This window comes from Mustela putorius, unplaced genomic scaffold (assembly GCF_011764305.1).
Source record: "Mustela putorius furo isolate JIRA1106 unplaced genomic scaffold, ASM1176430v1.1 tig00000135_pilon_pilon_pilon, whole genome shotgun sequence".
Lineage (NCBI taxonomy): Eukaryota > Metazoa > Chordata > Mammalia > Carnivora > Mustelidae > Mustela > Mustela putorius.
Genome location: NW_025421292.1, coordinates 6,426,169 through 6,442,929, shown reverse-complemented (window position 1 = coordinate 6,442,929; position 16,761 = coordinate 6,426,169). Strand labels below are relative to the sequence as shown.

The 16,761-nt window shown below is 41.0% G+C and overlaps 1 protein-coding gene across 3 annotated transcripts in view; it reads left to right on the top strand.

Annotated features, from left to right (window-relative positions):
- KCNQ5 (potassium voltage-gated channel subfamily Q member 5) overlaps positions 1-16,761 on the top strand; it is a 553,330-nt gene that overhangs the window by 518,520 nt on the left and 18,049 nt on the right. For all 3 annotated transcript variants that reach the window (XM_045074791.1, XM_045074792.1, XM_045074793.1), the window contains one exon: positions 6,386-6,494. In XM_045074791.1, the coding sequence (XP_044930726.1) occupies positions 6,386-6,494 (109 nt within the window). The remainder of the gene's footprint in view (positions 1-6,385; positions 6,495-16,761) is intronic.

Genomic DNA, 16,761 nt, shown 5'->3' with positions numbered 1-16,761 from the left:
TTAATAGTGGCCATTTTAATGTGTTTATGCAATGGCTTATTCTACAGCACAGCATAATGGAACAGAATCATAATATGCTTCGTTTAAATTCCCAAAATAAAAGTTTATTGTAAACTTCTAGCTCTCACACTTTCACTTTAAGAATTACATTATAATAATGCTTTCCTTTAGGTTCTGGAACTTGGGAAGATTTTTTTTTTCTTCACTCATTGTTTTTCTATTTTTCAAATACTCTATCTCAAAAAACATATAATATTTTTGTGACAGAAAATATCTTTAAATTCCCTGTAGAATTTTAAAAGTAATACAAAATCATTTACAATTTCACACCCAATTCAGCTAATTTTATTTTTATGTATTCCATTCTAGCTGGTTTTCTTTTTATATATCATTGTACATAGTTATAATCAACATGAATGTTTCATTTCATATTTTAATTTTACTGAGTATTTAAAAACACATACTTTCATATTATTAAATTATGTATTACTATAAAAATATATATAATATATATAATAAAATATATTATTAAATGCTACTCATAATTATCTTTTTCATAGCTGTGTAGTACACCATCATAGTCAAATACTGTAATTTACTATAATTTATAATTTCTTCCTTTGGGACATTAACATTTCTAAACTATTTCTCTATAACGGGCAATAACATGGCTAACATTATTGCATTGAGCTCCTACCTTTATTTCTCTTTTGAAATTGTTTTCCAAAGAAAACTTCTCTGCTGTAAAGTTATAAGATCGCTGATTATAAATTTTTGTCCAATTTACATATTTACTAGCAATGTCCGATTATACCAGATTCACCTCAATTTTCTTAGCAGTAACTATTATTCTTTGCTAATTAAATTGGTAGAAGTCCATACTTTCGCATAACTCTAATTTGTATTTTTTTATTTCTAGTTAGGTTGAATAGTTTCCTGATATTTTTTGATACCATGAAGCGATCTCTTCTGATAGACTTATTTCTACATTTATATTTTGGATTGTGATCTATTCACATAAGCCCCTTACTCGTTATAAATATTACACCTCTTTATATCTTTCCATTTTCTTCCCAATCAAGCATTTTTCTTTGCATTGTAATTTAGTTATTTTAGGTAGTAACAATCTCTGTATTCATGATCAAACTGTCAGCTGTCTCCTTTGTAATTTCTTCTGCTGACCTAAACATCAGGACATTATCATTCCTCTACAGACAGAACAAATGTTTTCTGCAATGTTTTGACAATTTGATTTTATTTTGATCTATGAACATGTAAGCTTCTTGTGCATAAAAACAGTGGTGACTCCTTTCAAAGAGAACAGTGCTAAGGCCTGTAAAGAGTGGGGTTTTAGGGACGCGTGGGTGGCTCAGTCAGTTAAGCAACTGGCTCTTGGATTTGGCTCAAGTCATGATCTCAGGGCTGTGAGATCAAGCCCCAGTTGGGGCTTGGTGTTCAGCAAGTAGTCTGCTTGAGAGTCTCTCCCTCTGCCCTTCCCCCTTGCTCTCTCCTTTTCTCTCTTTCACATAAATAAATAAAATCCTTTAAAAAAGAGAGGGGATGGGTTTCAGATGGATGAGGAATAAAAGCAAGAATCTGAAACCTGAGTAAAAAGATGAAATCTTGCTCCCATATCACAAATTTGTCAAGGGATATTTTTAAATTCTTTTTCTCTCTCTTTTTTTTAATGATGCAATCATTTATCTTGTCTTGTGAAGCACCTATATTGTCTCAAATTGTTCCTGTGCACTCGTGGTGTTGGGGGAAACATGGAGAATTAGTCCAAATCCAATGACAGACTAGTTGGACATACTCCTCAGCTCTGGCTGAGAGAAACCATGGAATGTCATTTTTTGGCCTGGGTTCCAGCCCTCAGTTTCCTCGTGTTATTGGTCCTGAAGGTGTTCTTTATATTGAGGGTTGTTTGGTATTTTTTTTTTAACACCTCCCAGCTGATTCTAACATGCAGGCAAGGTAGAAAACCATTGTAATCATTTCATCAAGAAAGGTAAAAAGAGGGGACGCCTGGGTGGCTCAGTTGGTTAAGCAGCTGCCTTCGGCTCAGGTCATGATCCCAGCGTCCTGGGATCAAGTCCCACATCGGGCTCCTTGCTCCGCAGGGAGCCTGCTTCTCCCTCTGACTCTGCCTTCCACTCTGTCTGCCTGTGCTCGCTCTCACTCTCTCTCTTACAAATAAATAAATAAAATCTTTAAAAAAAAAAAAAAAAAAAAAAAAGAAAGGTAAAAAGAAATCTAACCCATAAGAGGAGATGATCAAGAGAAAGAACTAGAAACCACTTATTTTTTTCATAACTATCTGCATCCTGATGGCAGAATTTCATAGGGGGAACAGAAAAACGGTTTTTGGACATAGCAGAAGTTTCCAGAATGTTCTTTACTTCCTTTCTCTTCATAACCTAAGGTTCACATAGTCTTTTCCAGACACTGAAATAGATTTTCCAAAATGTAGGAGAATGAGGTATTTGAAAGCAAATTTTGAATATTGCTAATTAATAAGAAACAGGAGAGGGTCGGGATAAATAAGAGGTAGTATTTTGAAACTTCTTTTTTCTCCAAGCATTGATCTTCCACTGAGGCAGACTCACCACACCTGGCAGGATTGTCCACAGGGAGCAGGACTTTGGGGAGCATCTCACTCTATGGCACCTTGCTTTTTGTGATTAGCTTTTCTGCAGACCGATGCTCACATGAGCTTGTATACCCTTAACCTACATCTCCCAAAATGCAAGGGCAGAGAGCCAGATGTGTGGTTGGAGAGCAGAGAGCCACACCTTGGCTGAAAAGGTAGCCCCACCCAGGTGTCTTAAAATTCACTAAGGGTTTTAAGCCTCTAGGAATCATGTGAAAGACATGTGATGTGTTGTTAACCTCCCTGGAAAGAAAATGGACATCTCAAGATAGTTATGAAGGAGAAAGGCAGCATTTTCCCCATTTTTGAGGCTTTGAAATAAGGAGAAAAATTTCCCAACTCAGTCCTTGCTTCAATGTATGCCAGTGAAGATATATTTCCTATTCATGTGTTCTGACCAAACCTACAAAAAATGTTTTTTAAAGCCTGAGAATTTAATTTATGCCTTGAACCATCAAGTTCTTATGTGTAATAATATTCCACAATAATGTTCATTTGGATATGAGGCAGTTGGTGACTGACTCCCATCTTCTGCCCAACCTGTTCCTAAACAGAATGGCTAAGCCGAAGCTCTTATTGGGGTTCAGGAAGGACAAAGGTGAGGTAGAGCAGGACACTGACTTGTAATCATTTGGAATGTCCCCAGTGTCATTGACAGTGTGAACATTATGATTTCACTATCTTGACATTTGTGCTTATTGTGACAGTACACACCTGCTGATAAAGTTTTCCGTTAACTTCATAGTTAAAGGACCCTGTACGTTATGCTATTTAATTGTTTTGGACATACATCATTGTGTGAGGGTTACTTATATGGTATTTTCAAGTAGATAAGTCATTGGTAACAGGCATTGAAGGATCTGCCTTCCCTGTAGCCTCTCCAGTGTTCCCCAGTTTTCAGAGATAAAAACATGGGTCTCTATGAGAAGTGCCTCTCGCTAGAGTTCAGATGAGGGAAAGCGGTCACATGCCTCTTTTCTGAATGGCAGCACAAAATACTTCTGTAAATGCGGCGTCTGGGTGGCATGGTCAGTTAAGCGTCTGACTCTTGATTCTGGCTAAGGTCATGATTTCAGGATCGTGAGATCGAGCCCCATGCTGGGCATGCACTCAGTGCGGAGTGTGCTTCAGAATTTCTCTCCATCTGTCTTTCCCCTTTGTGTTCTCTCTCTCTCTCTCCCTCTCTCTCTCTAAAATAAACAAATATTTCTTTTTTAAAAAGTACTTTTTTGAGTTCTGTACTAGGAATCCTGATAAGTGCGTTATTTGATATTTCCTTTAGGGAGCTAACATCTGGGTATCTCAGAAGGTTCCATAATGGCACATGGTGATCATCCAGCCTGTGTGTGAACCCCTGCATCTCTCACCCCACACACCCTCCTCGCAACTCCAGGGTATATGTATTTCCAGGTCCCCTTTAGGGTATACACTGGCTTAGCACATGGCCATGGTAACCACACTCCCCCGAATAGGGTTCTCTCTTGGTGTTTGGGGTCACTTCACCTGAGACCATGAGAGCATGCCGCACACAGCCACATGGGTGCAAATATAATGCAAGGGAAGGGAATGCAAATGACAACAAGAGAGGAGACAGACAATTCTGGAAGGAGGCAGAAGAGAGACTTAAGAGTCAGTCAGTATTTACTAGTGCAGCTCCAAAACCCAACTGCCAAATTTAAATTCTCATTCTGTCACTTACTCTTCACTTGTCCTCGAGTGCATTTCTCGGCTTTCCATGCCTCATTTTCATGATTCATAAAATAAGGGATAATAATACATACCTATTGTGGGGCTTGAAGCCATTAAAGTTATTGGCACATAATTAGACTTCCCCAAAAAGCACTTATTAGTATTATTGTCATCATCCTTGTTGTCCTTGAGTGAAGATTTGGAATGATGGAGAAAAGTTTTCCCAACTGTGTTCATTTCCTAGAGATGCCATAACAAATGACCACACACTGGGTGGCTTGAAACAACAGAAATTTATTTTCTCACAGTTCAAGAATTCAGGATGTCTGAAATCAGGGCATCACCAGGTTTGGTTCCTTCTAGAGTCTCTGAGGGAGAAGGCATCCCATACTTCTCTCAGCTTCTGGTGGTTGCCCCAGATTCTTGGTGTCCTTCCTTACAGATGCATCAGGCCAGGCTCTGCTTCCATCTTCTTTTTGTTCCTGTACCTTCTCCTTTTCTGTCTTATAAGGACCCTTCCATTGGGTTGAAGGCCCACCCTAATCCAGTATGGTCTCATCCTGAACCCTACCTTAATTACATCTGCAAAGACCCTTATTCCAAATAGTCATATACTGATATTCCAAGTGGACATGAATTTAAGTCCAATGCTACTCAGCTACTTTAGCAATTGAAAGCAGGTTAGGCTCAAATCAGAGGAAGAAATTGCCAACTGCTCCTGGAAGAATGTCATCTAACCTTGGGCATGATGTGCATTAAAAAGGGCTCTGTTGCATAGGTGGTCACTCAAGCGAAATGGGCCAGCTTCCCTCAAGCGCATCACTGAGTCAGAACCAAGGGTCAGGCAGAATCAACACGTGTCCTCTCATTGAAACTGTGGGAGACTTCTCCGGAGAAAAGTCTAACATGCCCAGCAGGGATAGGCTGCACCGACAAGGCAGCACACGTGGCCAGCTCTTTCCCCTGCTCTCTCCTGACACGTTGCACGCCACTGCTAAACCCACCACTGGAACCCTGAAAGCATTCTGACACTGGGTGATGCAGTGTCAGAACCTCGGGGAACTGGATTTTAGCAACACGCTCTGCAACTCACTCGCTCCACTGACCTCCTGTGTGGCCTCAGGTAAGATACTTACCTTCTCTGAGCCTCAGTTTGGACTTCTAAAACCAGGCATAATATCACCAGTAACGTGTAGAGTGCGTCTAAACAAGAGCACTAATATCGGCGGAGGTTTCCTTTCAACACCGGGCATGACTTTCAACGAGTGGTTACTGTGATTTTCATTATTGTGAGGCAGCAGCTCTGGCTCTCCCTCTTCCTAAGCTTGAGGGTAAGAAAGCCCAAAGGACCACGAAGCAGAGATGTGAAGACCCACGTACAGCTCTTCCCATCCCCACTCCTTCCACTCTTGGCACACGGGAGACTCGGCAACCACACAGTAAAGATCTTGACTAGGTGATGCCCCAGCTGCCGTCCAAATATAAACACCACTTCAGTGAATGGACTTCCGTGAGCCCCTCAGGATTGCGAACCCAACTGAGACAAAGTCTCTTCCTTTTCATGACTTAGCAAAGGAACACTGGGCTGAGCAAAGACAACAGAAAGCAGCGTAGTGCTTTAGTGTAGCTCAACATTTAAAGAGGCTTAAATAGTATTTGGAAGCTACATAACACATCTCTCATGAGTGTGTTTTTATCACTTGATTTACTTATTACCAGGGTAATATATATTCATCGTAGATATTTTTAGAAAATACAGCCAAACAAAAAGAATAAAATCATTGTTAATCCCAGATAGATATATAGAAATTTTAAAAGTAACCAATTGTGACGTTTCTCAGTCCTTGGCCTTCAACGTCATTTTAACGGCTTCCTAGGATTCCGTTATATAAATATATTAATATTTATTTAACCCATCCCCCGTTCCAGAAATTTACACATCTCTTGACTTCCAAGCTTAGTCTCTGAGATCCCCTCTGTTCCTGTTCAGCAAACATTTTTGCAGTTGCTGTAGTGGTGTCTTTAACTGGCAATTTTCTCTTGCAGCCGACACGGCGCTTGGCACTGACGATGTGTACGATGAGAAGGGATGCCAGTGTGACGTATCCGTCGAGGACCTCACCCCACCACTTAAAACTGTCATTCGAGCTATCAGGTTGGTGGAAAACCTTTGACAAAATGATCCAAAGATCATTTGAATTATTTGAATTAGTATATTGCTGAGTTATTTTTCCTGCACGTAAACCTCCTGAAATAGTTTCTCTGTTCCTGTTCATTCACATGCCTATTAAATTCTGAAATACATTTTCTTTATACAAAACTCTACTGTGTTCGGCACAAAATGTGTTATAAAAGGAAGCGAGATTCGGAATGCCAGGCCATGCCGGAGAGATTCCCTGAGAATTGACTTGTCGTGAGAATTTGTAGGCTTTCGGGGCATTTTGTGTATAGACGTAATTGGATTTATAAAATTATTTTTATGACTTGATACTCTGATCCATGGTTCTGTATCTTACATCAAAGAAAAATCCCACTAGGTTATTTCAAAACGGGTTGAATTCTGAATAGGAGAAACCTGAGGTCCTCTGCAGTGACTTGCTCCTCTCTGGCTGAATGCTGATTTTTTGGCTTTTAAGATTTTATTTAAATTCCAGTTAGTTACAACGTAGTATTAGTTTCAGGTGTGCAGTGCAGTGATCCGACACTTCCATACAACAGTGCTCGTCACAAGTGCCTCCTTGACCCCCATCGCCTACTTAACCCATCTTCCCCACCCACTTCACCTCTGGTAATCATCGCTTTGTTCTCTATAGTTAACAGTCTATTTCTTGGTTTGTCTCTCTCTCTCTCTTTCCCCTATGATCGTTTGTTTTGTTTCTTAAATTCTACACATGAATGAAATCACATGGTATTTGTCTTTCCCTGACTGACATATTTTGCTTAGCATAATACTCTCTAGCTCCATGCACGTCATTGCAAATAGCAAGATTTCATTCTTCTCATGGCTGAGTAATATTCCAGTGTGTGTATATATACCACATCTTGTGTTTTTTTTTTTTTCTCAGATTTTGGGTTAGGGTTATGATTAGGCTTAGGGTATGTACCTGACATCCTGCATTTCAGAGACCTCTCCTGAGGGTTTTTTAGAGTTAGAGATTAGGGGTTTGAGTTTAGGAGTAGAGTTAGAGTTAGGATTAGGATTAGGATTTGGGTTAAGGTTAGGGTTAGGTTATGTGCCGAGCATGCTGCAGTTCAGAGATCTCCCCAGAGAATAAAACCCCAGACTTCTGCTGGGATGAGAATACAATGCGCAGCCATCCACCGAGATGAGGCAAGGGGGGGACTTGGGGCTCTAAACACGCTTTAAATAGATACTGAATTTAAAAGCTGATCTTAAGGAGTGCCTGGGTGGCTCAGTCTTTAAGCGTCTGCCTTCAGCTCAGGTCATGATCCCATGGTCCTGGGATGGAGCCCCGCATCAGACTCCCTACTCAGCAGGAGGCCTGCTTCTCCCTCTCCCCCTCCCCCTGCTGTGTTCCCTCTCTCGCTGTGTCTCTCTCTGTCAAATAAATAAAATATTTTTTTTAAAAAGGGAGGGTGCACCTGGGTGGCTCAGCAGGTTAAGCCTCTGCCTTCAGTGGCAGGATTGAGCCCTGCATCAGGCTCTCTGCTCAGCGGGAAACCTGCTTCTACCACCCCCCTCTCTGTGTCAAATAAATAAATAAAATCTTAAAAAATAATAATAATAATTTAAAAATATAAAAAAATAAAATAAATTAAATTAAAAAGCTGATGTTTATATACTCCTCTTCCAATGACAGAATCTAATAGAGTACCCAAGGCAACTTACCTTTATATTTCCAGGATCCACTCACTCCGAAATTTAGGATCTGGACTAAAGAAAGTGCTGCAAACTCAGCCTGCCTAGTTTAATCCCTTTGGGAGAATTTTAATCTGTCCCTGAACCCTGAGTGACTTTGTTGCAAAGAAATACCTCTGATCTTTTTGGCTCTCTCTGCCTCTTACCAAAAAGCCAGAAGAAAACTTAAAATATCCAACCCAACTTAGCTATCCAGATACTTAGTCTAATTTCAGAGATCAGCATGACTGATTCTTTACTTCTATTTTTAGTTGGTCATTTTGTATCGTTAGAAATTGCTTTACTTGATGTTTGGGAATCACTGGGAAAGCAGAAAAGAGTTTAAAGATTTTGATAAATGTTTGTTAAGGCAAAGAAAATCACGGTTGATAAAAATGCGTACCCAAGAAGATACTTATACCTTGTCCGTTACAGCACCCTAAAAAGAAATAAAACCAAGTAACTTCTCAATGGAACCCTAGAGCAACAAACTATGGGTGGAGGACCGCACCTCCTCACCGGCCCTGGACCATCCTAGATGATGCCTCTTGTCTCATCATAATCGTTCATTGTTAATATTCCCTGTGTTTCTCCAAGTATCTCAAGTTATATGACCTCCCTACCCCTGGGGAACCTGGATGCCTTAGGTAATATTTCAGCCCAGAAAACCCGAGAATATGTAGCAAAATGATGGTTGAAGCCTTCAGTTAAAAGGGACAGAAAGGATCTAGAACTGCATTGTCTGATACGGTGACCTGTGGCCACATGAGGCTAGTAAAATTTGAATTAATTTAAATCAGACTTAAAATTCAGTTCATCAGGGCCCTTGGGTGGCTCAATCAGTTAAGCAACTGCCTTCAGCTCAGGTGGTGATCCCAGACTTCTGGGATCTAGTCCCGCATCAGGCACCCAGCTCCACAGGGAGTCTGCTCCCCCCTCTGACCTTCTACCCTCTCATGCTCTCTTTCAGTCACTTTCTCTCTGAAATAAATAAATAAAATCTTTTTTAAAAATTCAGTTCATCGGTGGCACTACCCACACTTCAAGTTCTCAAGAGCCACAAGTGGCTGCTATACTGGGCTCAGAAGACACTGTGTATTTGCATCACTGCAGAAAGTTCTCTTGGGCATTGCTGGTCAAGAAGTCACCTTGAAATTCTTCACATTCATTCATTCCATCCCTCAAAGACCCTATAGTGAAGATGGGGCAATTCATCCACAGATTAGTCTGACTTGCAACAGTACAGTAAAATTTTATCTAATGGGAACAGATTAGGTTTCCTAAAAGTCATACTTAACCCAATTTGTTCATTTCCCAAGACCTTCTGAAGCTTTCTGCTTTTGCCTCACAACCTATAAAAAGAATTGTGAGCCACAAGAAAGAAAACGAAATAGGTTTATTCTGCTAGCTAAGCACTTCAGCGGCTGCTCGAGATTTACTTTCCTGCCATCCTCTTGAAACTTGCTTGATTTTTGTAAAGTCCTTTGCAGAATTCCCTTGCTTTTCAGAATTCTTTCTTGGTTCTTACTTTTAACGGGACTTTATTATTTACGTGTATCTCCTTTTTGTGAACTGGAGCTTTCTGCTTGTCCCTGTGTGACACTCAAGGGGGATGTTTTTCTCCCCCATATCTTGATTCTGAGTTCCCCTTAAAATTCGTGGATTCTCTGAAAACGCAATAGCTACGCTCAGTAGTTAATAACTTCATTGGAAATCTTCAACTCGTGATACTACTTAATTTCTAAAAATACATGATTAAAAGACCCACCAGTACAATTGGCAGTTCTGAAAAGGAGTTTGCTGTTGTAAATCCCTAAATCTTATGCAGAAGTGTCCTTTTCTTCAGCCCAATTAAATGAAAAAAGCTGCATAGCCGTTGACAGGAATGTCTTTGGCCAGAACGCACCCATTTCTCGCAGCTCATCTAAAATGCTATTGTGTTTGTCTGTGTTATTGCTTGCAAGCATGAACCATCCATTATTCACCTCTAAAAGAGCAATTTTGTTTTGGCATTTTTCTTGTTATTTTTTGGTGGTTTGATTATTTAAGATGAATAGTTGAATATGCCTTTTGTCCTCCAGTAGCTCTTAGAATAATAATGGTTTTTCCTAAGAGCCAAATTAACATGAAGATGTATAACAGAAAATATGTATTGCACTGCAAGGATGACAACACGGAAAACAAAACCACTACATCCCCCAGGAGCAAAACAGGAGCTCTTGCTTTGGTTATTAATATTTACTAAGCATCTGCCATTTTCTAATTTCTAGTTATTTTGGGCAGTAAAGATTTTTTGAGATGACTAAGGCCACTGTCTGAACTTGTCTGGATTATGTTATCCAAATGCACTTGGAGACTTTTTTTTTCAGTGACTGACGTCAGTTTTTATAGTAACGAACAATGGCTATTCTTAGACATTTCCAAAATATGTCTTAAAAATCAGAAGAATACTTAGTTTGTATAATTCCTCCAAGATTATCACAGATTATTCTCAAAATATTATTTAGTGGGAGGGCACAGAGTTGCTGGAAATGTGTTTTAAACTCATTAATGGGAGTGACGATTGTACTTATTTTTCACAAATGCTCTATATTTTGTTAATAATTTAATACCAACAATGTTAATTTTCATTTCCTTCACTCATAGAAATCAGTCTCTACATATGAGGGGAGCTTGGGTGGCTCCATGAGTTTAAGTGTCTGCTTTCTGCTCAGGGTCCTGGGATGGAGCCCAGAGTCAGCTTCTCCCTCTGCGCCTCCTCTCCCCCTCTTGCTGGAATGCTTTCTCAAATACATAAATAAAATCTTTTATAAATAACAAAGAGAGGGGCACCTGGATGGCTCAGTGGGTTAAGCCGCTGCCTTCAGCTCAGGTCATGATCTCAGGGTCCTGGGATCGAGTCCCGCATCGGGCTCTCTGCTCAGCAGGTGCCTGCTTCCCTTCCTCTCTCTCTGCCTGCCTCTCTGCCTGCTTGTGACCTCTCTCTGTCAAATAAATAAATAAATAATCTTTAGAGTTAAAAATAAATAAATAAATAATAAATAACAAAGAGAAAGATGACATTAGCAGGGAAGTAAACAGATTGACAAGCAAATTGATAAACTCTTGAAAACAGATTGACAAGCAAATTGATAAACTCTTGAACGTTCTACACACTCACTTTTCATTATATCATGGTGTATTCATTTGCTAGGGCCGCCACAACAAAATACCACAGTTTGGGTGGTTTCAACGACAGCAATTTCCTTTCTCACAGTTCGGGAGGCTGTCAGCAGGGTTGTTTCTTCTGAGGCCTCTCTCTTTGGCCTGCAGATAGCCACTTTCTCTCTGCGTCCTCACATCATCTTTCGTCTGTGAGCCCACAGATCTGCATCCACATCTCCTCTTCTTATAATGACACCACTCAGGTTGGAGCAGGCCCTTCCCTAAGGGTCTTATTTCAACTTAATCACTTCTTTTAAAGCCCTGCCTCAAACTACAGTCGCGTTTTGAGGTACTGGGAGCTAGGGCTTTAACATATGAAATAACAATTCAGATAACACGCGGCAAGATACAGTTTTCCTATCAATGTTCAACAAATACTTTCTAGGGGCACCTGGGTGGCTCCGTTGATTAAGTATCTGCCTCTGGCCCGGGTCATGATCCCAGGGTCCTGGGATGGAGCCCCACATCAGGTTCGCTGCTCAGCGGAAAGCCTGCTTCTCCCTCTGCCCTTCCACACCTCTAGTGCTCTCTCTCACTCTCTCTCAAATTAGTAAAATCTTAAAAAAAAAAAAAAAATACTTTCTCAGACACAATATCAAAATTTTCAGATTAAAAATAAACCCATCAGGGGCGCCTGGGTGGCTCAGTGGGTTAAGCCGCTGCCTTCGGCTCAGGTCATGATCTCAGGGTCCTGGGATCGAGTCCCACATCCGGCTCTCTGCTCAGCAGGGGGCCTGCTTCCCTTCCTCTCTCTCTGCCTGCCTCTCTGCCTACTTGTGATCTCTCTCTGTCAAATAAATAAATAAAATCTTTAAAATAAAATAAACCCATCAATTACCTTATATATGTTCCCTCACAATATAAAACATCTGAATATCTGAGAATATCTAAAGAGGTTGACCGTTACCTTTCAAGGTTTTATTTAACATGGTATAAACACTACATAAGTCAGAATCTTGCATAATATTTCCCACAAAAATTAATATAAGCTCATTAATTCAAAATAATTAATATAAATAAATAATACAAAATAAATAATAATAATTGCTTAAAGTTATATCCAATAACTTTATATTTGTAAAAAAGTAAAAAAAAACTCTATATTTGTAAAAAAGTTTCAGAGTACTAATTTTCATAATATTTTTATTTGAGTATAGTTGACACACAATGCTACACTATTTTTAGGTGTACAGTAGAGTGATTCAACTTCTCTGTAGATTATGCTAGGTCCACCCCAACGGTAGCTGCCGTCTGTCACCATATAATGCTATTACATCTCGTTGACTCTACTCCCCATGCTGTGCATTTTATTCCTGAGACTTATTCATTCCATAACCGGAAGCCCGTACTTCCCATTCCCTCTTCACTCTTTCAGCCCAGCATCCCACTCCACTGCCCTCTGGCAGCCATCAGTGTGTGCTTGGTATTTATAGATCTGATTCTGCTTTCTCTTTGTTTGCTTGTTTATTCATTTGTTTTGTTTTTTAGACTCCACATATGAGTGAAATCATCTGGTGTTTTCCTTTCTCAGTCTGACTTATTTCACTTAACACTATACCCTCTAGATTCATTAATATGGTCACAAATAGCAAGATAGCATCCTTTTATGGCTGCATAGTATTCTATTTTATATATATACCATCTCTTCTTTATCCATTTGTCTACGATGGACACGCAGGTTGCTTCCATATTTTGGCTGTTGTAAATAGTGCTGCAATAAGCATAGGGGTGCATGAACCTCTTCAATTAGTGTTTTGTTTTCTTTGGGTAAATACCCGGTAAAATTACTGGATCATATAGTATTTCTATTTTTAATTTTTTGAGAAACATCCATACTGTCTTTCACAGTGACTGCACCAATTCACCTTCTCACCAACAGTGCAGGAGAATTCCTTTTGTCCACATCTTCACCAACGCTTGTTCTTTCTTATTGTTATTTTAACTCTCAGAATAATAATTTTTAAAAAATAAAAAGAAATGTTTGTATTTGTTTTCCTGTACTGAACTGGCTAGATAAATTCTGAGATAGGCATACCAAGGCTTCAACGAAGTGTTATGTGAAGGATTTATTACGTAGTTGCAGAATGAGCTCTGGCCACTAAAATGATGCAAAGCTAACCTGCCTCTTCCTTGCATTTTTAACAGAATTACTAACGAGATCCTCAACAGCTGTTCTCTTATCAGATTGTTTTATGCAACTATTTCTGTCAATTGTCAAGAAATGAATCAGAACAGGGGCACCTGGGTGGCTCAGTCGGTTAAGCAGCTGCCTTCAGCTCAGGTCATGATGTCAGGGTCCTGGCATCAAGCCCCACATTGGACTCCCTGCTCAGTGGAGACCCTGCTTCTCCCTCTCTGTCTGCCTGCTTCTCTGCCTACCTGTGTTCGCTTGCTCTCTCTCTCTCTCTGTCAAATAAATAAATATTTAAATCTTTAAGAAAAAAAAAAGAATAAAAGAAGGAAAGAAAGAAAGAAATCAGAACACCATACAGCCTATTCTTGTAAAGATAACCAAAACAGCCCAATGGAGTTACTCATTATTCTGAACAGAAATGACCGAGAAGTTGATTGCATCATGTTCTTAACTTCTCTTAATATACCAAAGCAGTAATCACCATGCCTGCTGAGTTTCACTTGTACACAACATTTTATTTCCCAGGCCAAACCAGCCTTCTAGAAAATCAAAGGAATAAATAAAGAATTCTTAAGTTGAAGCTGCAGCCGACTTTCCCCTGGTATCATGAGCACATTCTACCCCCAGCCCCCACCCTCCTGAGAGTTGCTCTGAGGAGTGATCCAAGAAATGATAGCCTCTGTGCAACCTTGAGCAACCCATGTCACCTCTCAGTGCCCCATTTCCTTATTGGTGAAGTGAGGAGGGTAATAGGATTGACCTTGTAGGGCTGAGGGGGGGATTGATTGAATTAACATTTGCAGAGCACTTTGAACAGTGCTGGGCACAGGGTAAGCACTACATAAGCTGGCTATTATAACCTTCACATTTCTGGGCTCCATATTGCCTTCCCAGTGTACTGCCTACTCTGCCCTTCCCCTGCTTAGGCCAGACCCTCTCCTTTCTGAACTCCACCAATATGTCACAGGAGAGGAGCGCTTCTTTCTCTCTTCTCAGGGGTACTCCCAACTTCCAAAGGTTTGTGGCCTTCCCTGCCTGCACCCTCTTCCCCAGAAAGCACTTGCTGTCGCCTCTTGAAATTATATCCTCACCACCTGTGCTGAGGAATCACTCAGAGCAGCATCACTCAGGGCGGGAAAAGCAATCTTTCCACCCAACCACAAGGCAATGTTCCAGGTAGCTTGCTGCCTTCCCAGGAACCCTCCTAAGAAAAGGACTGTGAAAGGGAGAAGCTACCTCTCCTCTCCCCTCCCAACCCCACCCACACAGAGGCCTGGCTATAAACTCCCCCAAAGAATCCGTACATGGACTCTAAAACATATATATATACGTTTTATATATATATATATATATATATATATATATGCACACACACATATATATATGTGTATATATATATATATATAGAGAGAGAGAGAGAGAGAGAGAGGGAGGGAGAGAGCGCTTCTACTCTGCACCAGACACCAGAATATACATTAACAAGAAAGATGGATCCCTGCTTAGAACCTTGAAGGGCTGCCAGAAGAAAAGTCAATTATGATGCCAAGCGACAGATCACTGTAATAATAGAAGTCTGGGCTATTTGGACAGATAGAAAGTCAGCACTTACGTGGGAGATGGCATATAGGAAGACTTTCTAGAAGAGGGGACATCCTAGAAGAGATCTGGTGGCTTTGTAGGTACCAGCCAGATTACTAAAAGGGGTGTGAGTTCAGGCAGAGGGAGCCGCAGTTGCTGAGAACCAGATCTGAAGACGGTATCAGTGCTGGTTGGGTAGAGAACATGGGGAGGAGAAGTTAGACTCAAGGGAGGAGCAGGCGCCATTAGAGCAAGCCGGAGGGCGTGGAGATTAAGTATGGAAATAAATTTGTCGGCCTGGTGATTTATTCTGACATTTAGGACTATGACTCACTGCAAGGAATGGATTGGAAAGAGGGGACCATTGTTGTTACCGTACCTGGCTCTGCACGGGGGCCCAGCCCATGGCGATGAAGAGTCCTGAAGGACAGAGTTCAGAGCCCTTCAGACATGAGAAAATGACAGGATTTGGGTATTTGCAGGTTAGAAAAGACAGAGTGAAAGAGCAGGAGGAATCAGGAGGGGACATCTGGAGGGAGCGGGTCAGGCAGAGGCTGGCTTGTGGGAAGAGGGTGCGTTGTTGCGACTGGTAAGCTTGCAGGGTCACCGTGGGACCCAGCACACAGGTGAGGCCGGGCTTCAGAAGCCCAGGAGAAAAATCTGGAATGGGGACTAACTTGGTAGCCATGGGCTCAGACATAAATGCTTTGCAGAAGTGTCACCTCAAGGGGGGTGTGGGAGTGAAGACAGAAGGTCACCACAGGATTTAAGGTTCACAAACCTGGAGGGAGCTACCAAAGGAAGAAGGCTTTGGTGGAGACTAACACAGCAGCCAGACTGTTGGGGAAAACAGGAGGGGCGCGCGGAGGAGGGGCCAGCGGACAGCCCGCTGAGCCGGGGACGGGCTCCACTGTGTTCAGTTCCGCTAAGAGGTCAAGAAGAGAAAGTGTGAGAAGGTCCATCAGCGTTGACAACCGGAAGGTCGTCAATGACTCTGGAGAAGAATTCAGTAGAGGCAAAAGGGTTTCAAGCCAGATGGTAAACAGAACATTTTTCTAAATTATCTATCAGAATCTTTCACTCTAATAAGAACATAGATAAAACGTCAAGCATTTCTTTGCAACTAGCAAAGGCTCATCAACTCTGCTGAAATGGCTCAGATTTGATCAGCAAAGAGAAGAACCATGATGGCTTGTCAGAGTTGCTCAGGCGGGTATGCAAATCAGGCCTTGCTGTAACCCTGGGTTGGGCAACAAGGTTTTCCAGTTTCCTCGCCCTTGTGTTCTTCCTATTCTGAAGGGCACGTGCAGGACCATTGCCTGGACTGTCCCCTAAAATGCATTCTCATCTCTGAATCCTTCTCAAATCTCGCTCCATACTTCAGACAAGAATACTCCACAAATAGAGAAGCAGAGGCACATGTTTGCCGTTGTGGGTTTTTGTTAAACCTACAAGCTGTTTAATCATCACCCGTTCTTAATTTTGCTGATAGCGTCTCTGCTATTTTAGCAGAGGTGATGAGTCTTTGTTTGCAAGTCACTGTTAAGACATTCTTGACAGCCAAGTCTATGGCATGTTTCAGTAAGGGACGCTGCTACAAGAACATTTTATGGATCATTTAACACATATTTTTAAAATCAGCTAATA